The following is a 27903-nucleotide window of genomic DNA, read 5'->3' on the forward strand; positions in this document are numbered from 1 at the left end:
TTTTGGAGCCCTTTCTTTGAGTTTGAGTACAGCACCATGGAGCTCAGGGCACAGGTCCAGCTCCTGGCCCCGGAGCCCAGCCAGGCTGCAAAGGGAGGAGTCCGGGGCTCCCCTGGGCATGCACCCTCTGAACACTTAGCAGGAGGAGAGTGGGTGCGCAGACACCACCCATACCCACAGGAAGGGAAGGCCCAGGGGCTGGCCCAGTGGCTCTGCAGGAGCAAGCCCTGCTACCTGTGTCTCCCCACCAAGCTGGTAGCTCAGGGCATCATTGCCCACCCCCTGCCCAGGTGCTCCAGCCCCGGGTTCACCCACACTCACCTTGCTCCAGCAGCCCAGGCCCGCCAGCTTGCAGCACTCAGACAGCACTCCCCTGACTACAGCACCCTGAGTGGTTGCTCACCTCAGAAGGCTTTGTAAGGCTGGCCCTGACTATTAAAGAGGGCCAGGGAAATGTGTTTTAATAGCAGAAAAAACTATTTCTTTCTGCCTTGCCTCTTTACTGCTTCAACTTACAGCAGCAAAAAATACTCACAAACTACATATTCAAATGTAAACGTATATGTTCCAGGGGAAACCCAAAACAACGTAAGCCAAAAAAAATTTCTCTTCTCAAAAATAGTGCTGAGAAAGACAACTGGTTTCCACCATTTGTTACGGACTCACATCCACAATCTTGGCACATGTCTATCATTTGGAGAAAGCCTTCCTCGCTCTAGATTAAAGGCAGTTTTTAAAGTTTTGCTATCTTTTACGGCAAAAGGTTTTGTAAATTTCTCTTTCATTTTGAAACCCATTTAATCGCTTTCAGTTTGACAGCTGTGAATCTAGTAGATCCTCAGCCCAATTTAGAGCATCAGACCACACAACAAAGAGAGAAATGATGCAACATTTTTTTATTTTAATGGCAAAGCATGCAGCACAGGCAATTATATAGTCTACGTGTTCCACCCACTCACTCTTGGTTGGCAATAGAACCCCAAATCAAGCTTGCTGTAGCTTCCACAATTTAAATGAGACGCTCCTATTCAGTAGGATATGCCCCCAGTACTGGTACTTTGGAGTTTTGTGGCCAGCACCTATGGAAGCCCCCTACTGTGCCATCACCCATGCAACTGGGCGTGTTCCAGCTATGCAGCTTAGTTACTTACAATAGCAAAAATGGGGTTTAGAAGACCCCACAGCTAGTTCCAGCTTGTGTGATTGAATATACCAGGTAGCATGGATGGTACAGCTGAGAACTTAATCCATTTAAAGAGGTAAATTTACCCAATAAACAGGATTTTCCCTTCCTCTGGACCAAATAAACCACTTCTCACAAACTGCCCTCTCCACAACTAAATCCCCTGCAACCCATCCCTTCTAAGAATGCTCCTCTTCTCCCCCTCTTACCGAGTACCCCAACACTACCCCATTTCCAAAATCTCCAAACCTTCATTATTAGCCACCAACATCAAAACTTCTTCAATAACCCTCTACAGTTCTTCCCTAACCCAACATACCCCACACAACACTTCCATAACCCCATACAAACCCGGTAACATCCCATACAAACTCTCCCACCACCTCACAGCACCAAAATCTTCCCAACAAACTATGTAACTATGCCTGAAATCAAAACAAAAAAAAAATACGAGTTGGCTTGAAGAAAGTGTTTCACGCGGCCCAACTAGAAATGTTTCCTGATTTTTTTTATATGCCAAAAAAAAATTATAAAAAAATTGTTTTCAGTTCAACCCAAAACAAGGTATGTTCAGAATTGCCAGAGTACTGAGAAATCCATCACTAACTGAATTCTGCCCATAACATTCCCTTACAAAGTTTCTGAACACCGTCCTTGCACCCAGACCTGCCCAACAACCGCCTACAGACCCCATAACATCCCCTACAGACCCACCACCACCACCCCAGAACCAACATGCCCACAGCCTCCTACAGGCAACTAATACTCCCAGCCAACACTCCTTCCTGTAACCGCTTACAGCACCCCCACAATACCCCCACAACGCCCTTCAGACCCCAAAATATCCCCTACAAAACCACCCCATAACCCTAAGGCAACCCGAACCCAAGCCCCACCTAACCACCTACAGGCCCCCAACATCCCCTAGAAACACCAGCCCAGCCCCTTACATCCCCCATAGCATCGCCTACAGAACCTCTCCCCATAACCCCCCACGGGCAACCGGCACAGACCCCCAACAACCGCCCCCCACACCCCATAACCCGCCCCGGCAGGCCCCGCCCCCGTGGCCCCCTTCCCAGCCCCTACCTGCGCTGGGCTCCGCGCCGGCCTCGTCGCGTTTCCTCTGCATGGGGCGGGGAGACGAAGCGAAGCGCCCGGCAGCCCCAGCCCGGCCAGCAGCTCCGCGCCACCCGCGGCTGCGCTGGGCTCCGCGCTAACCGGCTCGGGCAACCGCTCGGCTGCGGGCACGCGACACGTGGAGAGGCCCAGCCAATCCCACGGCGCCGGCTCTGCGGCGGAGAAGGGGAGGGGGCCAGGCCGTGAGGGGAAGGGACTGCGGGGGGAGGGACACAGGACAGGGCAGTAGGCCCCTGAGGCGGCTGAGGGGCTCGTCCCCAGAGACCTGCCCTCATGGGGCGGCCCCGCGGCACCTCTCGGGGGGGCAGAGGCAGGCGCGTGGCCTCTCCCGGCGAAGGATTCCAAGCCCCCCCCGCCCCCCTTCCTGCGTCCCCAGCAGAGCGGATCCCTGCCCCCTGGGACGCCCGCTAAACAGCTGCGGGGTCTTCTGCGCTCAAAGCGCAGCCCTCCAGCCTTTGCACTGAAGGACAAGCTCCCTCGGGATACGTCTTCAGTACAGATCCCCCTTAGGGCTTGGGGGGAGGGATAGCTCAGTGGTTTGAGCATTGGCCTGCTAAACCCAGGGGTGTGAGCTCAGTCCTTGAGGGGGGCCACTTAGGGATCTGGGGCAAAAATCTAAAGATCAGTCCTGCTTTGAGCAGCGGGTTGGACTAGATGACCTCCTGAAGGTGTGAGGTCACTTCCCACCTTGATATTCTATGATTCTTGAAGAGGCAGCAGTCACCAGCTGGAGTTCTGCTGGTGTGGACACAATCTTCCCCAGTGAACACTAGCAGTGCAGGCAGAAGCACCCTTCTGTGGGCAATGTTGCATCCAGACTGAGGGTTTTGTTGGTCTAACAGGGTTGATGGTGGGTGCAGTTTTTTCAACACTCCTGGCTGACATAACTATGCCCCTGTCAGTTTTTAAGTGTACAGTAGACCCGGCTTCAGCGTTCATTAGTGGTAATACAGTACTTGTCTTCTCCCAGCAGAGGACTGTGATGCACAGGCAGAGCTTGATTCTCCGTAGCCTTTGAACCTGGAGCAGTTATTTATGTCTGTGCACACAGTATTGTCAGCCTCCAGTGTTCAAAAATCATGACAGGCAGGGCCGGCTTTAGGAAGTGCGGGGCCCAATTCAAACATTTTTGGCGGGGCCCTGGCAGGGATGACTAAAAAAAAAAGCCTTTCATTTCTTCCTTCTATTATTTACTTTCCATAACTATATAAATAATAAAATTATATATTATGTACATTGATTCATATATGCTGTTGATTGGTTATTAATGAACGCCATTTCACATGTGTGGGTCACCGCCAATCCCTGGGGGTGTGCACATGTGTGGGTTCCAGCTGCTCCCTGCCCTCCCTCATTGAAGCAGGTATGCAGGGTTACTGCCCTGGGAACTGCAGGGCAGCAGTGGACATGGGACTGGTTGGAGGCAGGGCAGGGGCTGACTGGAGGTAGGGTCTGGCTGCAGGCAAGGCAAGGGGTGCGGGGCTGGCTGGAAACGGGGGTGGGCTGGCTGGCTTCAGGCAGGGCCGCAGGGGAGTGCAGCAGGGGTTGTCAGGGCTGGAGACAGAGGATTGTGGGACTGGCTGGCTTCAGGCAGGGGGGTGCAGCAGGAGTTGGCTGGAGACAGAGCAGGGGGTGCAGGGCTGGGTGCGGGCAGGGGTGTGTGAAGGGCTGGCTGGCTTTGGGCAGGGCCACAGGGGTGTGTGGCAGGGGTTGGCTGGAGACAGGGCAGGGGGTTTGGCAGGGGCTGGCTGTGGGCACAGGGTGCAGAGCTGGCTGCAGGCATGGGGGGGCAGAGCTGGTGCAGGCAGGGCAAGGCAAGGGCTGCAGCAGAGGCAGCTGGAGCCCTGGCCCTTTAAATAGCCCCCAAGACCCCCTCTATCCCAGGGCTCCGGCGGCTATTTAAAGGACCGGGGTGGCAGAGACAGCTGGAGCCCCAGGCCTTTAAATAGTCCCCGGAGCCCCCCGCTACCCCAGGGCGCCAACTGGGAGAGCGGGGCTGCAGTGTAGGGATTGCCGCACTGTGGCCGAAGCTCCAGCCGGGGCCGTGGGGCTTGCCATGCTCCAGCCGGAGTTCCAGCTGGGAGAGCGGGGCCGTGGGGCTTGCCGCGCTCCGGCAGGAGCTGCAGCCGGGGCCGCGGGGCTTGCCGCGCTCCGGCCGGAGCTCCAGCTGTGAGAGCGGGGCCGCGGGGCTTGCCGCACTCCAGCCGGAGCTCCAGCTGTGAGAGCGGGGCCGCGGGGCTTGCCGCGCTCCGGCGGGAGCTGCAGCCGGGGCCGCGGGGCTTGCCGCGCTCCGGCAGGAGCTGCAGCCGGGGCCGCGGGGCTTGCCGCGCTCCGGCCGGAGCTCCAGCTGGGAGAGCGGGGCTGCGGGGCTTGCCGCGCTCTGGCGGGAGCTGCAGCCGGGGCCGCGGGGCTTGCCGCGCTCCGGCCGGAGCTCCAGCTGGGAGAGTGGGGCCGCAGGGCTTGCCGCACTCCGGCGGGAGCTGCAGCCGGGGCCGCGGGGCTTGCCGCGCTCCAGCCGGAGCTCCAGCTGGGAGAGCGGGGCCACAGGGCTTGCCGCGCTCCGGCCGGAGCTGCAGCTGGGAGAGCGAGGTTGTGGGGCAGCCACTCTCCCGCCTGCGCTTTGGTCAGGGGAGCGGGGCCACAGAAGACCCCGGAGCAGAGAGACGGCAGCTGGAGTAAGTAAAAGAAAAAAAAAAAAAATTAAAAAGGCACCAAAGGTGCGGGGCCCGATTCCCAGGAATCGGGCGAATCGGCTTAAAGCCGGCCCTGATGACAGGTCAGGTGGAAAAAAAACATGAGCTTGGCTTAAAAATCATAAGATGTTTGGTTTTTTCCTTTCCAGTTTTTAAGTCTTCAGTTTATATTGGCAAAGAGTTCTGTGGCACCTTATAGACTAACAAACGTATTGGAGCATGAGCTTTCGTCGGTGAATACCCACTTTGTTGGATGCATGTGGGTATTCACCCATGAAAGCTCATGCTCCAATACATTTGTTAGTCTATAAGGTGCCACAGGACTCTTTGCTGCATTTACAGATCCAGACTAACACGGCTACCCTTCTGATAGTTTATATTTGGTTCATGTTTCCAAGAGACTGGGAAGTGTTAGTACCATTATACAAGGCACTGGTGAGACCTCCTCTGGAATAGTGTGTGCAATTCTGGTCTCCCATGTTTAAGAAAGATGAATTCAAACTGGAACAGGTGCAGAGAAAGGCTACTAGAGTGACCCGAGAAATGGAAAACCTGTTTTATAAGAGGATTCTCAAAGAGCTCGGCTTGTTTAGCCTAACCAAAAGAAGGCTGAAGGGAGATATGATTGCTCTCAACAAATACATCAGAGGGATAAATACCAGCAAGGGAGAGGAGTTATTTGAGTGCCAAAGTGGACACAAGAACAAATGGCTATAAACTGGCCATCAACAAGTTTAGACTTGAAATTAGACAAAGGTTTCTAACCATCAGAGGAGTGAAGTTCTGGAACAGCCTTCCAAGGGGAGAAGTGGGGGCAAAAGAACCTAACTGGCTTCAAGACTGACCTTGAGAAGTTTATGGAGGGGATGGTATGATGAGACTGCCTACAATGGCATGTAGCTGATCTAGGACTACTGGTAGCCAATATCTCCAATGGCTAATGATGAGGCGCTAGATGGGGAGGGCTCTGAGTTACTACAGAGAATTCTTTCCTAAGTGTCTGGCTGGGTGGGTCTTGCCACATGCTATGGATCTAACTCAGGGGTAGTCAATAGGAGGCCGACGGGCCAAATCCAGACCACCTGATAATATTTGGTGTTTGTAAGGAATTTTCTCCCAGGTCAGATTAGTAGAGACCTTTGGGGGGTTTCGTCTTGCTCTGCAGCATGGGGCCTGGGTCACTTGCAGGTTTAAACCAGTGTAAATGGTGGAGCCTCTGTAATTTGAAGTCTTTAAATCATGATTTGAGGACTTCAGTAACTCAGCCAGAGGTTCAGGGTCTATTACAGGAGTGGGTGGGTGAGGTTCTGTGGTCTGCAATGTGCAGGAGGTCAGATTAGATCAGGGGGTCTCAAACGTCATTGCACCACGACCTCCTTCTGACAACAAAAATTACTACCTGACCCCAGGAGGCGGGACCTGAGCACTGCCACCCTGGAGGGGGAGGTGGCAAAGCTCAAGCCTCACCACCCCATGCAGAGGCTGGCAGGGACAAAGCCAAATCCCAGGGCCTCAGCCCCAGGCAGGGGACTGTAGCCTAAGCCCCACCACCCAGGGCTGAAGCTGAAGCCCCAGATGGTAGGACTTGGGCTTCGGCCCCAGGCCCCCGCAGGTCTAACACCAGCCCTAGTGACCCCATTAAAACAGGGTCACAACCCACTTTGGGGTCCTGACCCACAGTTTGAGAACCCCTGGACTAGATGATCATGATGGTCCCTTCTGACCTTAAAATCTATGAGTCTAAGCTTTTCTCTGCAACAGTGAGAAATGTAATAATTTAATGAAAGCAGCAATTCTCAAGCAGTCTGACTACAGGGGTATTCACCCACGAAAGCTTATGCTCCAATACGTCTGTTAGTCTATAAGGTGCCACAGGACTCCTTGTTCTTTTTACAGATCTAGACTAACACGGCTACCCCTCTGATACTTGATTCTCAAGCAGTTTGCTGAATTCCACAGCTGTGGCTTATAGAATAGCTCCAAATATTAGACTTGTAAAAAGAATGTGCAAGAGTTGGCAGCATTGGCACAGTAGGTGTAGAATGTCACCCTTCTGATTTGGTAGCAGTTTGCACAGGTGCAAATGACTGCAAGTTGCAAGGGAGTGAAAATTAGGCCCATGGACAAATCAGTAAATTGCACTGGGAGACGGAGAAAGAGCATGAATAACAAGCAACTTGAACCATGAGCAGGTCATGCTGAACACACGGCAGCAGAGAGCGCACATACCAGCTATGGGAGTGAGCAGATTAAACAACAAAACCAATTACCAGTAGTTTGTTACAGATCTTGCTAAGTTTTTTTTATATATAGTGCCTGTAACTATGGTAGTTAAGCACTGATTTATAAACAGAAATCATGTTCTATCATAACTGATTAATGCAAACAGTAAAAGTAGTTCCAGACATAGGCAGCTCCTAACCAAATATAGAACTTGTAACCAGCACTAGGAACTGCATGCACTATAATAACCATGACAAGGGATCTGGTTACAATAAACTTCCTCCCAGATATATTTAAAACATGTTTCTTTCTTTTAGTGTAGATGGGACCTAACTATTTTCAAACTATTTTCTGAAAGTTGCGTGGACAGAAGAGGGCTAGTAACATGGTTCAAACATTATTAGGTATATCTACAAGGCAGAACCATGTTTTTACTGTCTCAGGAAATGGTGTTTCAACACCATTGACATGGCTGCTAAGCATGCAGGAAAAGCGAGAGTATGAGATCACACATACATACCCCCTCTTTGGTCTGGTATCCTGTCTCTGAGGGACCAATAATAGATACTTCAGAGGAAGGTGTGAAAACCCTTGAACATACCAGAGTGGATTTGATTTAAATCATGATTTAAATCACTAGTCAGGAAGACTCGATTTAATCATGGATTTCTACATAAAAGTGCATTCTTGTTGGTTGTTATAACTTTAATACATATTCTTCACAACTCAGAGATAGATGTAGGTTTCATTTTTAGAAGGTACACGCTATACATTTTTAAACTGATTTATTTTGAAAACTTTTCAGATTAGTTTTACAGCTATATCAGAAAATGAATAATTGTTTAGTTATTTCATTTACCAAAGGTAATTGAAGCAGATATTTATGAAGTCATTGGGAGGTGACAGGTTACTCATTAATATTTGGAGGATTTTCTTGCCATGCTGTATGAGGAGAAGAACATCACCAGACAGACATTTAAATTGTTTTATTTAACTAAAACACAACGTTATGTATTCTGGATTTTTTTCTTCAACAGCAAACATAATATGAATTTTTTAATTTAGTTAAACATTCAAGTTTTTTAAAATCAGGTTTGTTTTTGTTAAAATTGTTTTTAACTAAAATAGTTAAATGAAATATTTAAAAAAAAATTAAATCGACTATGACAGTCAGATCAACATGAGAAACTTAAAATATTGACATCTGCAGCTAACTCAGTTGTCTTCACCTTCATTTTCCTGTTTGTTCATAATCTGGAAAAGAAAAACAAGCTTTCCTGCTTTTTCAGGTCCCGAATGATTTCTCAATTTGGAATGAATTAGTTCAAAGGAAGAAAATAGTCTTTCTGCACCGGCAGAAGAAGTTACTGCTGTTAAAAGTGAGATTGTCACTTCAACAGTCTCTGAATCCAAGTGCTTAAGTGACTTCCATCAGTTCACTGGTGTGACTTTCTTTAAACATCATCAGCAAACATATATTTCTTGAATGGTTCTTATTCCCAAACTGGGTCTCTTTTACGGCCTGCTGCCATTATAGGTTTTCCCTTCTAGTGAGAGAATGGTATGGTAGGTCTCAAATCAATGAAGGTTACACTCAGAAAGAACTCAAGACTTTGGGAATATGCTGCTCAAACAGTTTCACTTTTGTTTCTACTGCCTGTCCCTCCCTTCTCACATTTATCTCCAGACTTCTCCTCCTTGTCCAGGTCTATTCCGCCCCCAACAATCTTCTGTTCATTGAACTTTTTGAAATTTGCACTTTTAGAGTGAGGTAAGGGATTGACTCTGTGTACACAAATTTGCAGAGGGACAATAGGGTTGAGGTCTGTTATTTTTCACCTCTATATATTATTTATTTATTTTATTTATTTAAAAACATTTTTGCTGTTAACAAGTATGTTATCTCTGGAGACACAAATCCACAGTCTGAGAACTGCAAAACTAAGCATCTCTGATGCTATCTTCTAGACTGAGCACTAAGTCCCATTGGGTAGATAGAAAGATTAATCTGTACAGAAGCCCCTGGAACCCCATAAAATTGGGTCCCTAATTCATGAACTATTGGAACTCATTTACAAAACTTTTCTTAAACATTGCCTGAATATATTGTCTCATACTGTAGCATTAGAATTTATAATCCCTATTCCATGATGAGATATCTTTGTGCTATAATGTATCTTAATTAAAACTATTTTAAGATAGGTTTTTTCCTAAAAGGCATTCTATAAAAAAAAATCCAATTTAAAAAAAAAAAAAAATTTGTATCCACCCTGGAATGTACAATCATACACTAACATGAACATAAAGGACGTTGTTTTATAACCACAAGCAGTTATTAATTAGTTTATGTCCTGAAGCATGAGGGTTTATATCCCTTACAGGTTTTTATCTTTTCTTATGTAATTGTAGATATACTCTTATTAACCATCTAAAATCTAAAATCTAAATGTCTAATCCATTTTTAAAAATCTTACTAAGATATTTCTGTTAATAGAATTGTAGAAATAGAGGGCTGTAAGGAACCTCAAGAGGTCATAAGTCCAGCCACCTGCACTGAGGCAGGACCAAGTATGCCTAGACCATCCCTGACATGTGTTTGTCTAACCCATTCTTAAAAACCGTCAGTGATGGGAATTCCACAATCTCCTCTGCAAGTCTATTCATTGCTTAACTATCCATATAGTTAGAAAGTTTTTCCTAATAGCTAACCTAAATCTCCCTTGCTGCAGATTAAACTGTTTACTGTGTTTTACAGGAGGTCAGACTAGATGGTCATAATGGTCTCTTCTGGTCTTGGGATCTATGAATATATACAAGGCTTCTTGTCCTACTTTCAGTGGGCATGGAGAACAATTGATCACAAACCTTTTATAAAACAGCCCTTCACCTATCTAAAGCCTTATCAGGTCCCCCCTCAGTCGTCTTTTCTCAATTAAACATGCCCAGTTTTTTTAATCTTTCCTCAGAGATCAGGTTTTCTAAACCTTTTATCATTTTTGTTCTCCCCTGAACTCTGTTCAGTTTGTCCACATTTTTCTTAAAGTGTGGTGCCCAAAACTGGACACAATCCTCCAGCTGAGGTCTCATCAGTGCTAAGTAAAGTGAGACAGTTATCGCCTGTGTCTTACATAAGACACTCATGTTCATACATCCCAGAATGATATTAGCGTTTTTAGTAACTGCTTCACATTGTTAACTCATATACGATTTCCTTTTCAGCAGTACTACCATCTAACTCACTATTATCTATTTTGAAGGTGTGCACTTGAGTTATTCTTCCTAACGTGTAATACTTGTGCTTGTCTTTATTGAATTTCATCTTGTTGATTTCAGACCAGTTCCAGCTTGGAGTCATCTGCAAATTTTATAAGCATACTTGCCATGCCATTATCCAAGTCATTAATGAAAATATTGAATAGTACCGGACCCAGGAGAGACCCCTGTGGGATCACAGTATGTACATCTCCCCAGTTTGACCATAAACCATTGATAACTATTCTCTGAGTATAATCTTTCAACCAATTGTGCACCCACCTAATGATAATTTCATCTAGACCACATTTCTCTAGTTTGCTTATGAGAACGTCATGTGGGACTTTTGTCCAAAGCCATGCTAAAATCAAGATATATGACACCTACAGCTTCCCCCCATCAACAAGGAGGGTTATCCTGTCAAAGAAGGAAATTAGGTTGGTTTGGCATGATTTGTGCTTCACAAATCCATGTTGGCTCTTACTTATCACCCTATTGTCCTCTATGTGCTTACCAACTGAGTTTAATAAGTTGAGTATCTTTCCAGGTGTTGAAGTTAGACTGACTGATGTATGATTCCCAAGGTCCTCTTTTTTCCTCTTTTTAAGACAGGTACTATATTTGCCCTTTTCCGGTCCTCTGAGACCCCACCCATCCTCCATGAGTTCTCAAAGATAATAGTTAACAGTTCTGAGATTGCTTCAGCTAATGCCTTAAGTACCCTACGGTGAATTTCATCAGGCCCTGCCGACTTGAATACATCTAATTTATCTACAATGTGCTTTAACCTACCCTTTCCCTATTTTGGCTTGCATACCTTCCTCCTTGTTGTTAAGATTGTGTAAATTGTGGTCACAATTTATCTTTTTGGTGAAGACTGAAGCAAAATAGGTCTAGTCTACACTACAAAATTAGGTCGATGTAAGTCACCTTGTGTCAACCTGTTTGTGCTTGTCTACACTCAAATTTGTCTCCGACCAACATAAGCGCTTCATTACAGTGGTGTAGTAAAACCAGCTCCCTGAATGATGTGAAACTATGGCCACCTAATGAGGTTGACACAGTGCCACTGTTAACACAGTGGGACCTGTATCAATCCTAACAGTTTTCCAGCAGCCATCCCACAACGTCTCTTTCTCTGTGACTGTCACTGCTCTAGTGACAACTGTGAACTCCACTGCTCATGAGTCACAGACCGGAAGTCACCCTCCCACTCCTTAAAAACTCTCCCTGTATTTTTCAAATGCCTTTTCCTGATTGCCAAGCTTGGCAAGCACACCTAGCAGTGCTCCTTTGTTGTATACAACTGACCAACCAGCTATGTCAGCTACAAGCACTAGATGTACTCCTGCCTGGAGTATTGGATGTACTGGGTCTCCCGGCACGGTGGGGAGAAGTAGATGTGCAAGAACAGCTACAGACCAGCTGTAGAAAAATAGACATCTATGAACAGATTGCACAGGAGATGCAGGCAACAGGGTCTGACAAGGATAAGCAGCAGTGCCACCTGAAAGCGAAGGAACTGCACCAGACATACCACAAGGCTAAGGAGCGCAATAATCGATGTAGTGCTGAGCTGCAGACCAGTTGCTTTCACAACAAGCTGCATACCATACTTGACGGAGACCTCACCAGCACCCTGCAGACCACTGTGGATACCTCGGAGGAGCCCAAGATAGAGAACCCTGTGGGAACAATGAGGAGGAGGAGGAGGAAGAAGAGGAGGAGGGAAGAGATGTGGTAGGGGGCTTTAATCAGGGCTTTAAAGTTCATGCGCCATGACCTGTTCAAGACTCCACCAGCATCTAGCCATTCCCACCAGACAAGGACAGGTGAGCACAGGAAAGGGGAAGTGACCTCAGGTAAGTATGTACAAAGGTGCCGACCCCATGGGGGCTCCGGGGCTCAAGCAGCCATGGAAAAAAAATAGGGGTTGCTCAGCACCCATCAGCCACAGTGGTTCCTGCCTGGGACTTGCAGCTGTTCAACGGCCTGGGGGCTGGCAATCAATCAGCTGTTCAGCAGGCAGTAGGCACTTGAGGGTGGTGAAGAGGGAGGAGCGGGTGAGGGAAAAGGCAGAGCGAGGGCAGGGCGGAGATGGAGCACCCCCAGGTGAAAATACAAGTCAGCACCTGTTGGTGTGTGCATCTTTCCTTACTCTGTTTAAAGGTAAAGATGGAACCCAGCCCATCCCCAAGTTAACAAGACAAATGTATCAACTTGTCATTGTTTTACTCGTACAAGAAGAGATAGCTGTACAACAAACAGAGGTAGAGTTGGCATGTGCTTTTCTTTCCCCTGTTGGGTTAGGGGAGGGGAGATGGGACAGAGCGTGGAGCAGTTTGCTTGTACACGTAGGGATGTCCCTTGTATCCTCCTGAGAGATCTTGATGAAACTTTCATGGAGATACTCTGCAATCCTTTACTGAAGGTTTCTAGGGATGGCTGCCTTATTTCTTCCTCCATGCTAAGACACTTTTCCACGTCACTACACAGTGAATTCAGTTGGCACCATTGCAGTAAACAGGTTAGCAGCATACAGACACAGGTGACTTTGGAATGCCAGTAGCAGCTGTGTTCTCTGTGCCTTTGTTGCCGTCAGGAGTGAAATATCAGCTAAAACCACCACCACCTGTGGAAAATAGTGGCAATATTCAGTGCCATTGCCCTGTACTTGTACCCATGGAATATGGACTGAATTTTTATTGTTTCACACAACCAAAATTCCTCCCTCACCCCTTGCAGGCCATACTCACCGTGGCTGGGATTGGGGAGCAGTGCTCTGCAGAGCTGCTCCAAAGCTGAAGTATCAATAAGAATGTCTTATTAAACGTTTCCATGGGAATAAGGGAAGGAAGTTTTGAAACTTACCTTTTCCTTTCCATTGTGACTGTAAATCCAGTGATACCTCCGTCTTTTCTTATAAGCATCTGCTGCCGTTGCAGTTTGAGGGTTGCCTCCTTCACACCTGCAGAGTGCCTGATCCTGATGGGGAAGAGAAAGAAAAGGATTAGGGAGGAAATGGTCAGCAAGATCCTACAAGCCAGTGCTGCATCAGACTGCAAACAAAGAGTCTGGGAGGGGGCCAATGTGGCAGATGGCGTGAAGAAGGAAAAAGTGGACAGGAGAAAGGGCCAGGAATTCCAGCAGGGAAAGTACAGCGAGATGCACCAGGCTATAATGCTGCAGACCGTGATTGACCTACAGGTCCCAAAATCCCAGACTCCCCATCCTGTACAGTTGTTGGAGAACTCCATGGCAGCAGAACCCTCTGACTGTCAACATACTGTGTGGCATCACAGGCCATATCCTTACCCCTACCCACTCCACGCCAGGGGACAGCCAGGAAAACTACAGCTTCACATTGTTATATCCTTGGGGCAGCCGGTGTAGAAAGCAATCATTTGAGGCCAGAGAGCAGACAGCTAACCAAAACCTCCATTTTATTTACAGACACAGAGAGCTCACTCAGCCGGTTGAAACCGGCTGAGCTATCCCTTAATAGTCTAACTCAGTTGCCATAGTAACAAAACCCATGACAACCAAATACACAACATATTCCTCCCCCCCTAATAAGAACATCCCCAAAATAAAACACACACTAAACTAGAGAAGGAGGGTAGACTGCCTCCATTCCTGGCTAAACCCTGGGGATTATTTTGCCCCATAACCGTGGGTTCGCCCTAACTAAAGATCCAGCCGATGAGGAGGCCTTCTGTCTCTAGGTGGATTACGGTGAACTTCTGGTGTTGTTGCACCCGAAAGTACTAGGGGCTCAGGGTCCACAGCACGAATAGGTGAGGAGGTGGTATCAGCTTGTGCTGGGCAAAGGGGTATCTCAGCTGCCGGCGGTAATGGAGGAGAACAGTCAGGAACACGTGACTCATGATTCGGTGTCTCACCAGGAGGGGTGAAGTCAGACCCCTCAACTGCAGATGCGTCCTGAAGACTGGCATGACCTGGCAACAGCTGATCTACATGTCGCCGCCAGGTAAGATTCTCTGCAGTCCGGACTGTATAGGAAACAGGTCCTGTTTGAGTGATGACTGTGGCCGGGACCCATTTAGCTCTGGAAGTATAATTCCGAGCCAAAACTGGCTGTCCTGGGCTAAAGGTTCGGTCTTTTGCTCTGGGTGCCCGTCTGATGACTTGATATTGCTGCTGATGTTGCACAGTTTGTCTGGGTTCAGAAGGTTTCAGCAGATCAAAGCAAGTGCGCAGCTGTCGTCCCATCATTAGAAAGGCTGGGGAAGCCTGGGTCGTAGCATGAGGTGTGTTTCTATAGGAAAGTAAGAAGGTATCCAGACGCTTTTGAATGGAGTGTTGTCCCTTTGCTGATTTCAAAGCGTTTTTCATTGTCTGCACAAATCTTTCAGCTAATCCGTTGGTGGACGGATGATATGGTGCTGACGTGATGTGGTGTATCCCATTTGCCTTCATAAAATTTTGAAACTCCTGAGAGACGAACTGCGGTCCATTGTCGCTCACAAGTTGTTCTGGCAGACCAAAACGACTAAAGAGTCCTCGTAGTTTTTTAATAGTACTCTCTGCAGTAGTGGACTGCATTATAGAGACTTCTGGCCATTTAGAATGGGCATCTACTGCCACCAAGAACATGCTTCCTTCAAGGGGGCCAGCAAAGTCAACGTGAATACGTTTCCACGGGTTTTCAGGCCAGTCCCATGGGTGTAGGGGTGCCCACTGGGGTGCATTTCTTACACCCTGACATGACATACAAGCTTTTGCCTTCTCTTCAATAGCACTGTCCAATCTAGGCCACCAAAAATAGCTTCGTGCAATTTCCTTCATGCGCACTATTCCACAGTGACCGGAATGTAGCTGTTCTAACATCTGTGATCTCAGGGGTGGTGGAATAATGACACGCCTCCCCCACAACAAACAACCAGATTGGACCGATAACTCCGTCCGCCTGGACATGTAGGGAACAAGGTCGGGTGAGACCGGAGAGGTTTGTCGAGATTTTCCATGCATCACCAGGTCCATAACTTGGGATAATACTGGGTCAACGCGGGTTGCCTTCTTTATCTGAGTAGCAGTGATGGGTGTATTCTCTACCTGTTCAAAGTAGAAGATTTCCTTTTGGGCACTATCTTGATGTTTGACCAGTAAAGGCAACCTTGAGAGGCCATCTGCATTGCCGTGCAGAGTGGATTTCCGATATTTTGGTGGACTGCCAGGTTTAATGTTCAATGTCACAGTGATTCCCTTCATACTTCCCAAATCATCTCCAAAAACAGCAGCATGTATCCTTAGTATAGGGGTTAGACTGGTTTCTTCTTTAGTCATCCGGTGCACTTCTGCCCAGTTCAGCTGAATCTTCCCAAGCCAAGACCTACCCATTAAGGCTGGGTAGTTACCTCTCACCACAAACAGTGGCAATTTAGCCGCCCGTCCATTGAGCTCCACCTTAACATCAATAGTGCCCAACATGGGCACAGCTTCACCTGTATACGTCTTCAGAACAGTTTTTGTTGCCTTAAGCGGAAGATGCTGTAGCTCTTTCTTATACACAGTCTCAGGAACCAGCGAGACAGCTGCACCGGTGTCTAGTTCCATGCGTATAGGTTTGCCCTCCAATAAGGGGGTTACCCAGTATTCATGTGAGCCCACTGCCAAAGATAAAACATGCAGTGGCACTTCCTCTTGTGAGGCGGTGTCACCTTGATCATCCTGGGTCTGCTCTAGGGTATGCAAGGTTCCTCTTTTTGTCGGCCAGACCACAGGCCTCTTTTTCTTTTGTTTACAGGCACACTCAATGTGTCCCTTTTTGCCACAGTGTCGACACACCAGGTCCTTACACCAGCATTCTGATGCCTGGTGTCCTGGCTTACCACAGCGGTAACATTCTTGACTCTGCACCGTTTTGTGGGTCAGTTCTTGTGACACTTTTTGCACCCTAGGGGGTGCACCGATGTATTGTGCCTCCCTTGTAGCCAGTTCCATGGAGACAGCAATATCAACAGCCTTCTGTATTGTAAGCTGAGCCTCTCTCAGTAGGCGCTTCCGTATAGCTTCACTGCAGAGGCCACACACTAACCTGTCACGCAGGGCATCATTTAACATCTCTTTAAATTCACAGTGTTCTGCTAGCTTTTTTAAAATGGCTACAAATTGTACAACTGTTTCATCTTCCTTTTGGTCTCTTTTGTGGAACCTATATCTTTCAGCAATTACCAGTGGTTTTGGGGAGAAATGAGACCCCAGGATTTCCACAATGTCACTGTAAGATTTAGTCTCAGGCTTAACAGGGTGTAGTAAGCTGCGTAGCAGAGAGTAGGTTTTAGCCCCTACAACAGTTAAGAATATTGGCACCTTCTTCGCTTCTGTAATGTCATTTGCAATACCAAAAAGCTCAAAACGCTCAGTATACACATGCCACTGCTCTGTATTCTCATCAAAAGGCTCCAGGGGCCTGGTCAGAGTAGCCATGATTTTTAGTTTCACTTTCACAGTCAGTGCAAACAAGCAGCTTTTTTTCTTTGTTTGGTCTTTACCTTGACTTCTACTTCCTTCTGTTACTGGAGCAGCACCGGAATCCCATCCTCGTCGCCAGTGTTATATCCTTGGGGCAGCCGGTGTAGGAAGCAATCACTTGAGGCCAGAGAGCAGACAGCTAACCAAAACCTCCATTTTATTTACAGACACAGAGAGCTCACTCAGCCGGTTGAAACCGGCTGAGCTATCCCTTAATAGTCTAACTCAGTTGCCATAGTAACAAAACCCATGACAACCAAATACACAACACACATACACACACCTGTGAGAACCACAGTTTGCATATGCGTAGACCCAACGGACTAGGGACTGACTACACTGCCCTGAAATGGTCAAAAATGTTTGCTGCCTTTCCAGTCTTACAGTTCCATTCCGTTATTATAAGTAAAAAGTTTGTATTGTATTGCCTGTTGATTTTTGCATATATTTTTGCACTGCTTTTGACACTAAATTAATTTCTAGTTTTGGAGAATAAAGTTATCTTTATTAGTTCACAACACATATTGCAAAATGCATAGTGGTACTTAAAGCTCACAGTACTGGTAAATGACCAGCAAACGCTGTATAACTCATACGTTCAGGAAAATATTCATAAATGTCCAGCAAGCACCACATGATTCAGGTTCCAGAAACATACAGTTATATTTATAAATGTGCAGCAACAGCAAGCACTACACAGTTCCTAGCAGCACCCAAATCTCCAAGCCCAGACAACAGTCCAGCAGGGAACACTACTGTGGCTGAGCGTTAAGTGCCCTTTCAAAGTTCTCTCAATTGCACAGTTCTTCATAGAGCTCTTGTAATGTCCCTTCTGTCTAGCTGTTCAAAGTTAGTAGACAACCTCTTCACCCTGGCATCAACTTTTCCCCCTTTGCCTCACAGTTATTATGCAGGACAAACAGACAGCTATAATCATTGGGATATTTTTCTCATTCAGATACATTCTAGTGAGTAATCAGTGCCAGTGCCCCTTCAATCCACCAAAAGCACATTCAACTGCACCTGCTGAGCTGGCAGCTGAATCTTTCCTTGTTGCTGGCGAGGTGACCAGTGTATGGTTTCATAAGCCAGAGGTGAGGGGGGTAGGCTTGGTCCCCCAGAATCACTGCTAGCACTTCCATACTGCCAATGGGAATCTACTGGTCAGGTAAGAATGTCCCTGCTTGCAGCTTTCTGAACAGTTTTGTATTGTTAAAGATGTGAGCATCATGCAACTTACCTGATCAGCCCACAATGATATTGGTGAAGTGTCCCCGGTGATCCACCAATGCTTGCATAACCATAGAAAAGTAGACCTATCTACTGATGTACTCTGTGATAAGGTGGGCGGTGCCAAACTAGGCATATGTGTGCCATTTGTTGTCCCAGCACAGTTTGAGAACCCCACTGCTGAAAATCCATCCACTATGTCCTGCACATTGCTGAGAGTCACAGTCCTTCGTATCAGGAGTCAATTAATGGTCCAACTGTGACAGACTGTACCCCTATCTTCACCACTTTTACAAGACTATGATCAGTTTTGTACAAAGTACGCCTTGTGAGGTATCATTTGAAAACTCATACTCTACTGAACATTATTTTCCTGGTAAAATGTGTGTAGCACCATTGTATGTCAAATTATAATATTTTACTGTATGACATTGCTGAGACATGCTCTGAGTTTAGAAAAACAGCCCAGATCAGTTCCTCGGAGACAAAAGGTTAACCAGCACCTCAGCCAGGTGTCAACACAATCAAGTGAACTATTACTGGGTTGAGCGGACTTCCTTTTGAAAGAAGAACGGTTCAGTTGTCCAGATTGTACTGTTGGGAATGTTACACCAACACACTTGGATGACAGTGGCCCTCAATGCGGATTTTCCAACTCCAAAATGATTTCCCACTGAGCAGCAGCAAGCCAGTGTTGCAAGCTTCCAGAATGTGATTGACACTTGCTTTTCCACTGTCAATGCTGCTTTCATTCTGGTGTCCCTCCACTGCCGGGCTGAGGCGAGCTCTGCACACAGATCCAGAAATGTGAGTTTCACATCTAAAAGTTCTGCAGCCCATCAGTTCTCATCAACCCAACCCTGCATTACAATGCAATCCCAACAGGCAATGCTCATTTCTTAAGCCCAGAATGGTCTCATCTGCAGCTGCTCTGTGAATGTCACCAACAACCTGGGATTGTTTTTCACTATGTTCCTCAGCAAACTGTCCTCAAAGAAATTGTCATGTTACCCATTGCTGCAGTACTTCCTGCAGGTCTGCTAATACAGGAGGATCATAGTATCCTAACTTAGAGAATAGTGCAGTTTTGTGGGCTCCGTGCTTCTGTCAGGAATGGTGGACACCAAAAAGTCCCGCACAGGTTTGTAGGATTTAAAGAAGAGGTGCAAAATGATGGAATATGGATGGCATTATGGGATGGAGAAAGTTGCATGCTGAGAAGTTGACCCCCCTATCTCTCAGAGATTCATGGGCAAATCATTTCTGTCCCACAAGACATTGCAAAAAATTCCCAAAAGGCATCACGCTGGGCAGCACTGCATGGCACACTGGGAAAAATTCCTGTGATGCACTGCCCTTTGCATTGACACAAGTGTTCCTGGCACGTATATGTGGCACAGACACATGCAGCCAAATATGCACATGCACAAACAATGCAAAAACTTTGATGGCTGTATGCCATCAACCAAAGTTTGTAGTGTAGACATGACCTCAGCCTTTTTGATGTTGTCCATTATTAGCTCTCCTTCCTCGGTAAGTAGGGGACCTACACTTTCCTCTGTCTTTCTCTTGCTCCTGAGGTATTTATAGAACTTATTGCCTTTTATGCCCTTTGATTGGTGTCATTCATTTTGTGCCTTAGTCTTTCAGATTTTGTCCCTACACGCTTGTACTATTCTTTTGTACTCATCCTCAGCAATTTGTCAGTGTGTTCCATTTTTGTAGGATTCCTTTTTGATTTACAGGTCTTTAAAGAACTCCTGATGGAGCCATATTGGCCTTTTACTATCTTTCCTATCTTTCTTTCACATTAGTATAGTTTACTGTTGCACCTTTAATGTTGTCTCTTTGAGAAACTGCACTCCTGAACTCCTTTCCCCCTTAGATTTTCTTCTCATAGGACCTTACCTACCAGTTCCTTGAGTTTGTTAAAGTCTGCTTTTTTGACGTCCATTGTTCTTATTCTGGGGCTCTCACCTCCTTTCCTTTTCTTAGAATCATGAAATCTATCATTTCACGATTCACTGTCACCCAAATGGATTTCAGTCTTCAGATTTGCTACCAGTTCCTCCTTATTCTTCAAAATCAAGTCTAAAATGGCTATTCCCCCAGTTACTGCCTCCACCTTCTGAAACAAAAAGTTGTCTCCAATACGTTCTAAGAACGTATTGGACATTTTGTGTTTTCTCATATTACTTTTCCAACAGATGTCTGGGTAGCTCACTTTTCCCATTACTAGCAGATCTTGTGTTATGGATATTTCTGTTCTTTTGGTTTAGAAATGCCTCATCCACCCAGAGATTTTCAGCTGCTCTGTCTTTCCCCTCCTTCTGGACTTCAGGTCTAGTGTATACATTCTTGACATATAATGCAACACCTCCACCTTTTTTTCTCCTCCTTCTTGTCTTTCCTGGACAAGCAATATCCCTCTATTCTAATATTCCAGTCATCAGATTTCTCCCACAAAGTCTCTACGATGCCAATTAAGTCATAATTTAGCTTGTGTACTAATACTTCCAGTTCTTCCTGTTTAATCTCCATGCTCCTTACAAGTAAGTAAAGGCAGCTAAAATGTTGAATAGATTCCTCCACTGATTTCTCTCTTGTTCATATGACCCTATTGTAATTTTTCATTTTCTCCCCCAATATTTAACTCTCTGTTCAGGCCAGCCTTTTTATACCTACCTCTGGGCTTTTATTATCTTGAGGCAGTTGGATCTACAGGATGACTGCATTGTTTTTGTGTTCTGCTGGCTCTAAATGTATTTGTTTTTTTAATTTATGGCAGGACCTCCTAGAACTTTAGACAAGCCCCCTCTTTTACTTTTTTGCATACATCAAAAGAAAACAACGTAAAAAGTGTGTCCTTGTCCGAATTAAATGTGTTCACTTTTCACTTCACCGAGTAATCCTGCTGTTCTGATTGTAGAGTCTTAGGGTAGGTCTACACTTACCTGCTGGGTCGACGCGTAGAGTTCGACTTCTCGGAGTTCGAACTATCGCGTCTAATCTAGACGTGATAGTTCAAACTCCGAACGCACTCCCGTCGACTCCGGAACTCCACCACCGCGAACAGCGGTGGCGGAGTCGACAGGGGAGCCGCGGACTTCGATCCTGCGGCCTCTGGACGGGTGAGTACTTCGACACCCCCCACCTAGTGTAGACCAGGCCTCAGACACAGAAACCCCCTTGCGAGCTGCCAACCGATGTGCCAAGATTATTTCTATCCCTGTTTTCCCTGCCAGCTCAGGACTTCAGCACCCTGTCTTGCCAAACCAGACAGTCTTGTCTACTTCAGCAAAGACCCAGAGTCTGAATTACCTGCCCCAAAGCTGCAGGTTTACCTGAAAACAGTTCACAGAATTGTGCTCGACTTTAGCACCCAGATGCCCAACTCCCAATGGGGTTTAAACCCAAATAAATCCATTTACCCTGCATAAAGTTTATGCAGGGTAAACTCATAAATTGGTCTCCCTCTATAACACTGATAGAGAGATGTGCACAGTCGTTTGCTCCTCCAGGTATTAATACATACTCTGAGTTAATTAATAAGTAAAAAGTGATTTTATTAAATACAGAAAGTAGGATTTAAGTGGTTCCTAGTAGTAACAGACAGAACAAAGTAAGTTATCAAGCAAAATAAAATAAAATGCACAAATCTATGTCTAATCAAACTAAATACAGATAAGATCCTCACCAGTTCCAGAATGCTCCCTTTTACAGGCTAATCTCCTTTTAGCCTGGGTCCAGCAATCACTCACACCCCCTGTAGTTAATGTCCTTTGTTCCAGTTTCCTTCCAGAATTCTGGAGTGGTGGAGAGGCTCCTTCTTTAGCCAGCTGAAGACAAAATGGAGGTGTCTCCCAGGGGTTTAAATAGACTCTCTCTTGTGGGTGGAGACCCCCTCCTCACCCTGTGTAGAATCCAGTCACAAAATGGAGATTTGGAATCACATGGGCAAGCCACATGCCCATGCATGACTCAGGACTTGCAGGGAGCAGCCATTACCCATATGCTACCTTGAATGTCCTCAGGTAGACTTCTTATGTGGATTGGAGTCTTCCAAGCTCTTTTGTCTGTTAAATGCTTCTTGATTGAGCACATTCCTTTCCCAAAAAGTGACCAAATGTTCTAACTAAGGCTACTTAGAAATCAAGCAATTATACAGCCAATGTTCATAACTTTGAACACACAAATGGTGCCTGCATACAACTAGGATGAACATAACCAGTAGATCATAACCTTTAGATAGATATGGTACATGGCATATGTAGCAAAAGTCTATTCCAGTTATATCATACATACATTTATAAGCACCCCCCATAAAGCCTTATGGGGTACACTGTCACAGCGTAAAAAGTGTGTCCTTGTCCGAATTAAATGTGTTCACTTTTCACTTCACCGAGTAATCCTGTTGTTTTGATTGTAGTGTCTTAGACATGCAAGCTGGCAGGTACAAACTAATACCCGGATCCTCAAAGATATCTAGGCTCCTGACTTCCAGCCTAAATACCTTTGAGGATCTGGATCTAAGACCCTGATTCTGCAAATACACATGTGTGTAACTTTTACTCACATGATTTAGTCCCATTAAAGTCAATGGACTTGCTCACATGTGTATGTAATTGCAGAATTGAGCCAAGACTGGAAAGCAAAAACAGGCCAGGTTTTGCAAGCAATGTAAAAAAAAAAAAAGGCAATTAAACAGAGAAGCATTATAATTCTCCATCGTACAAAAGCAAGGTGATTACTGAGAAATACTGTCCCAAATGATCAGAAACAATAAAATATTGTAAGCTAAACAATGAAGAAGAAAAACTGCCCGTGTCTTTCAGAGCAATGAGAAAAACAGCAGCAATTTCAGAATATATTGCTGTTTGCCATCAGATTAAAAATGTGCTGTAAGGAGATTAGAATCTATTTTTCAACCGCTGCTCTATTTGTTGCTCAAAATATGTTGTCACACCAGCTTTGACAGTCTGGTGTAGTTTGTCATGTCTATAAAATTATTTGAATATCGGCACCGGCTGTAGGGTTGACACCACTGCGCTGCTCGGAGCCCCAACTCTGTCTTGGCTGAGCTGTTGAAGGTAATGTGGAAACACTAGACATTGGTCTGGGGTATAACAAAGCAGGCTGAAAGTCTGAAGTTCTTACAAAAGTAGTTGCATTACTCAAATACGTAACCTATTTTGCTATGGCATGGAGAATAGTTAGATTCAAATTAAGCATCCTAACTGGCTAGTTCCTGCAATCTGGGCTGGGGGTTATGGAGTTAGGACCATATTTTCAAAGGTATTTAGGTATTTGCTTAAAGATGCAAATAGGTGCCTGGTGGGATTTTCAGAAGTGCCTAGGCATCTAACTCCATAACGATCTCAATCTTTAGGTGTCTAAATAGCTTTAAAAATCTGGCCCGTAGAGCCAGTGTTCTCTGCTGTGAGGAGCCAAATGCTAGAAGGGCTTTTGCAATGATGTATAAATTATGTATTATTTATTTGGATCTTTTTTTAGATACATGCACTATTGCCTCTTTCCTCAAGGGAATTGTTCCAGAATTGCTCTCTCGCCACTTCTCTGTCATTGTTGTTTGGAGAACAACACTGTTTTTATTAAGAATTGAAGTCTTGCAACCTCAGTAAAGTCCTTCATTTTTGTGTAACTTAATTAGGCCTTTACAGAGGTCCCCAACTTTTATTGACTTAAAGGAACTATTAGTGAATAGTAACAGGGTACTACTACATATCTTTACAGGGAACTCTGGTCTGTGACATAATTAACAGTGCAGGAGAAAAAGCCTCTCAGATATAATAATAGATTTTGCATGCTAGAAAAGGGAAATGAACTGAACCACAGACATAGCTATTTTTCCTGTACTGGCTGTCTTACTTGGTTGGGGTAAGGCAAGTCATCCTTCTGCAGTAGGGCTGCACTTAAATAATGGTTGTCTCTGGTTACTGATCTTTTTAATTATTTCTGCAGCATCACTCTTACAATTTTATTGAGCTGTGTTGTGCTTTAATGGTTATTTTGACTGACTACTGAACTATAGAACTGTGCATCAAGATTGCTACTGCACCAATGAAGAAAAGCTTAGAAAGTTACAGTGTATTCTCTAGAAAGCACATTTACTCAACAGAGAGCTGCTAGAATTAAGAATAGTGTGGGACACTACTAACAGGGGTCAGACTATATTCTACATGGTATGGCAATTTAAAGTAATAACATTTTTACTGTGATGAGATATAAGTTGCATACAGAGAGCACTGGACATAACATTGGTCGTTTGTATAGTTTTTTTTAAAATATGTTGCAGAATCCACTCCGTACTGCACCATTGTACTCCAGAATCAAAACTCTTATTTAAAGAACAAATACATTTCTGGTCCATATAGTTGCCAAGATAAACTTCTAGATGAGAACAGAGTATATACTCGTGGACTGTTTGTCTTCCCACAGCAAACCACAATAAATATCATTAACCTCAATGGGACATGAACTTTGAAACCGAATGGGGAATGAAAAATATCAACATTGCTAGGCAAGGCTGAGAGCTTCTTAAGGAGGCTGTGATCCCTAAGCCTTTTAGCCTCCATCAACCCTTAACCAGGGGCAGGGCTACTCAGGGCTATTCAGGGAGACCAGGGCTTTAAAAAGCCCACTCCTAAGCAAACAGAGGAACTAGTGAACAGGAGGGGCTAACAGGGGAGTTTGACAAGGGAGATCACAGGGGGAGTGTGAGCAGGGACTAGAACTCAACATTCATTAGACTTAAAAGCCAAAAACACCCTCTTGATATAAACAAAACAACAACAAAGGAACCAGCTGCAGGAGTAAAAAGAGAATGCAAGCAGAAGTCCAGCAACGGAGTGGGGGCTACCCAGTTTATTGCACGCAGTGCAGCATGTATGATTATCTTACCCTATGGGCAGGTGGCGGATGTGTGCATTCGGTGCATGAAGCTCCTGTCCCTCAGAGACCGTATATGGGCTCTGGAGATCAGAGTGGCTGAACTGGAGGAGGTAAGAGAGACAGAGAGGCACCTAGATGAGACTTTCCAGGACACAGTGCTGTTAAGGAGGATGAAAGTCCCAAGGAAGGAGAGCATCTAACTGGAGCAGAGGGAAACAATCCCATAGTTGGGACCCTCCTTCCAGATGATGTTGTGGTATCCTCTCGCACTGAGGAAACCTCTCCAGGGGAGGGAACTCCAGCTATTAGAAAGAGACAAGTATTAGTAATGGGCGATTTGATCATTAGAAACATAGATAGCTGGGTTTGTGATGACTGGGAGAATTGCATGGTGACTTACCTGCCTGGTGTGAAGGTTGCGGATCTCTCCAGACATCTAGATAGACTTATGTGTAGTGCTGGGGAGGAGCCAGTGATGGTGGTACATGTAGGTACCAATAACATAGGGAAGGATAGGAGAGAGGTCTTGGAGGCCAAATTTAAGTTGCTATGTAAGAGATTGAAGTCCAGGACCTCCATGGTAGCATTCTCTGAGATGCTCCCAGTTCCACGCGCAGGGCCAGTTAGACAGGCAGAACTGCAGAGCAGGGCCGGCTTTAGGCCTATTCCACCAATCCCCCGAATCGGGCCCTGCACCCAGTGAGAATCCCTTCCCTGGCTAGAGGCATCTTTTCAATTTTTACTCACCTGGCGGCGCTTCAGGTCTTCAACGGCACTTCGGTGGGAGGTCCTTCGCTCGCTCTGGGTCTTTGGCAGCACTTCAGCGGCGGGTCCTTCAGTGCCGCTGAAGACCTGAAGCGAGTGAAGGACCCACCTCCAAAGTGACGCCGAAGACTCGGAGCACTGCCCGGTGAGTACAAGACCCACGTGTTTTTTATATGTGGGTTTTTTTTTTAAAGTCATCCCTGCTGGGGCCCTGACAAAACTGTTCGAATTGGGCCCCGCACTACCTAAAGCCGGCCCTGCTGCAGAGTCTCAATGTGTGGATGAGACGATGGTGTAGGGAGTAGGGGTTTAGATTTATTAGGAACTGGGGAAACTTTTGGGAAAGGGGGGAGCCTATAGGAAGGATGGGCTCCACCTAAACCAAAATGGAACCAGATTGCTGGCACTTAACATTGAAAAGGTTGTAGAACAGTTTTTAAACTAAGGGCTGGGGGAAAGCCAACAGGTGTGGAGGAGCACATGGTTCAGACATCCCTTAGGGGAGGATCCATTAATAGACAATCTCTATGTCCTAGTGAGGACGAGAGGATGGAAAATGATAAAATACAGGCAGGGTCTGATCAGAAACAGTCAAATAAAAAGAGTCCCATCATCGTATAATGGCAGACAACTAAAAGGAGACAAGTTTTTAAGTGCTTATATACCAATGCTAGAAGTCTAAATAATAAAATGGGTGAACTAGAGTGTCTCGTATTAAATGAGAATATTGATATAATGGGCATCACAGAAACTTGGTGGAATGAGGATAATCAATGGGATACAGTAATACCAGGGTACAAAATATATCAGAAGGATAGAACAGGTCGCCTTGGTGCGGGAGTGGCACTGTATGTGAAAGAAAGTGTAGAATCAAATGAAGTAAAAATCATAAATGAATCAAACTGTACCATAGAAACTCTATAGATAGAAATTCCATGCTCTAATAATAAGAATATAGCAGTAGGGATATATTATCGACCACCTGATGAGGATGGTGATAGTGACTGTGAAATGCTCAGGGAGATTAGAGAGGCTATTAAAATAAAAAACTCAATAATAATAATGGGGGATTTCAATTATCCCCATATGGACTGGCTACATGTCACCTCAGGATGGGATGCAGAGATAATGTTTCTTGACACTTTAAATGACTGCTTCTTGGAGCAGCTGGTCCTGGAACCCACCAGAGGAGAGGCAATTCTTGATTTAGTCCTAAGTGGAGCACAGGATCTGGTCCAAGAGGTGAATATAGCTAGACCACTTGGTAATAGTGACCATAATATAATTAAATTTAATATCCCTGCGGCAGGAAAAACACCACAGTGGCCCAACACTGTAGCATTTAATTTCAGAAAGGGGAACTACACAAAAATGAGGAGGTTAGTTAAATAGAAATTAAAGAGTACAGTGCCAAAAGTGAAATCTCTACAAGCTGTGTGGAAATTTTTAAAGACACCATAATAGAGGCTCAACTTAAATGGGCATCACATATAGCCCAAATTAAAAAACATAGAGAACCAAAAAATATCCACCGTGGCTAAACAACAACAAAGTAAAAGAAGCAGTGAGAGGCAAAATGGCATCCTTTAAAAAGTGGAAGTTAAATCCTAGTGAGGAAAATAGAAAGGAGCATAAACACTGGCAAATGAAGTGTAAAAATATAATTAGGAAGACCAAAAAAGAATTTGAGGAACAGCTAGCCAAAGACTCAAAAAGTAAAAACAATTTTTTTTTAAGTACATAGAAACAGGAAGCCTGCTAAACAACCAGTGGGGCCACTGGACGATCAAGATGCTAAAGAAGCACTCAAGGACAATAAGACCATTGTGGAAAAACTAAATGAATTATTTGCATCAGTCTTCATGGCTGAGGGAGATTCCCAAACCTGAGCCAATCTTTTTAAGTGACAGATCTGAGGAACTGTCCCAAATTGAGGTGTCATTACAGGAGGTTTTGGAACAAATTGATAAATTAAACAGCAATAAGTCACCAGAACCAGATGTTCTGAAG

At 45.5% G+C, this 27903-nt stretch overlaps 1 protein-coding gene and 1 long non-coding RNA gene across 3 annotated transcripts in view; both read right to left on the bottom strand.

The window, feature by feature from the left end:
- Window positions 1-2485, bottom strand: part of ST3GAL5 (ST3 beta-galactoside alpha-2,3-sialyltransferase 5) — a 44725-nt gene extending 42240 nt beyond the window's left edge. The window contains exon 1 of one of the 2 annotated variants that reach the window (XM_045018662.1): window positions 2273-2485. In XM_045018662.1, coding sequence (XP_044874597.1) covers window positions 2273-2315 — 43 coding nt within the window. In that variant the 5' untranslated portion in view covers window positions 2316-2485. The remainder of the gene's footprint in view (window positions 1-2272) is intronic. The other variant, XM_045018663.1, reaches the window with a different exon arrangement.
- A 10221-nt stretch (window positions 2486-12706) lies between these two features.
- On the bottom strand, window positions 12707-25304 carry LOC123371849. Its single transcript, XR_006579957.1, has 3 exons — window positions 25138-25304; window positions 13363-13476; window positions 12707-13123 (listed from the first exon to the last, which is right to left on the bottom strand). It is a non-coding gene; the product is annotated as an uncharacterized LOC123371849 (long non-coding RNA).
- Window positions 25305-27903: the final 2599 nt, after the last annotated feature.

This window comes from Mauremys mutica, chromosome 5, assembly GCF_020497125.1.
Source record: "Mauremys mutica isolate MM-2020 ecotype Southern chromosome 5, ASM2049712v1, whole genome shotgun sequence".
NCBI lineage: Eukaryota > Metazoa > Chordata > Testudines > Geoemydidae > Mauremys > Mauremys mutica.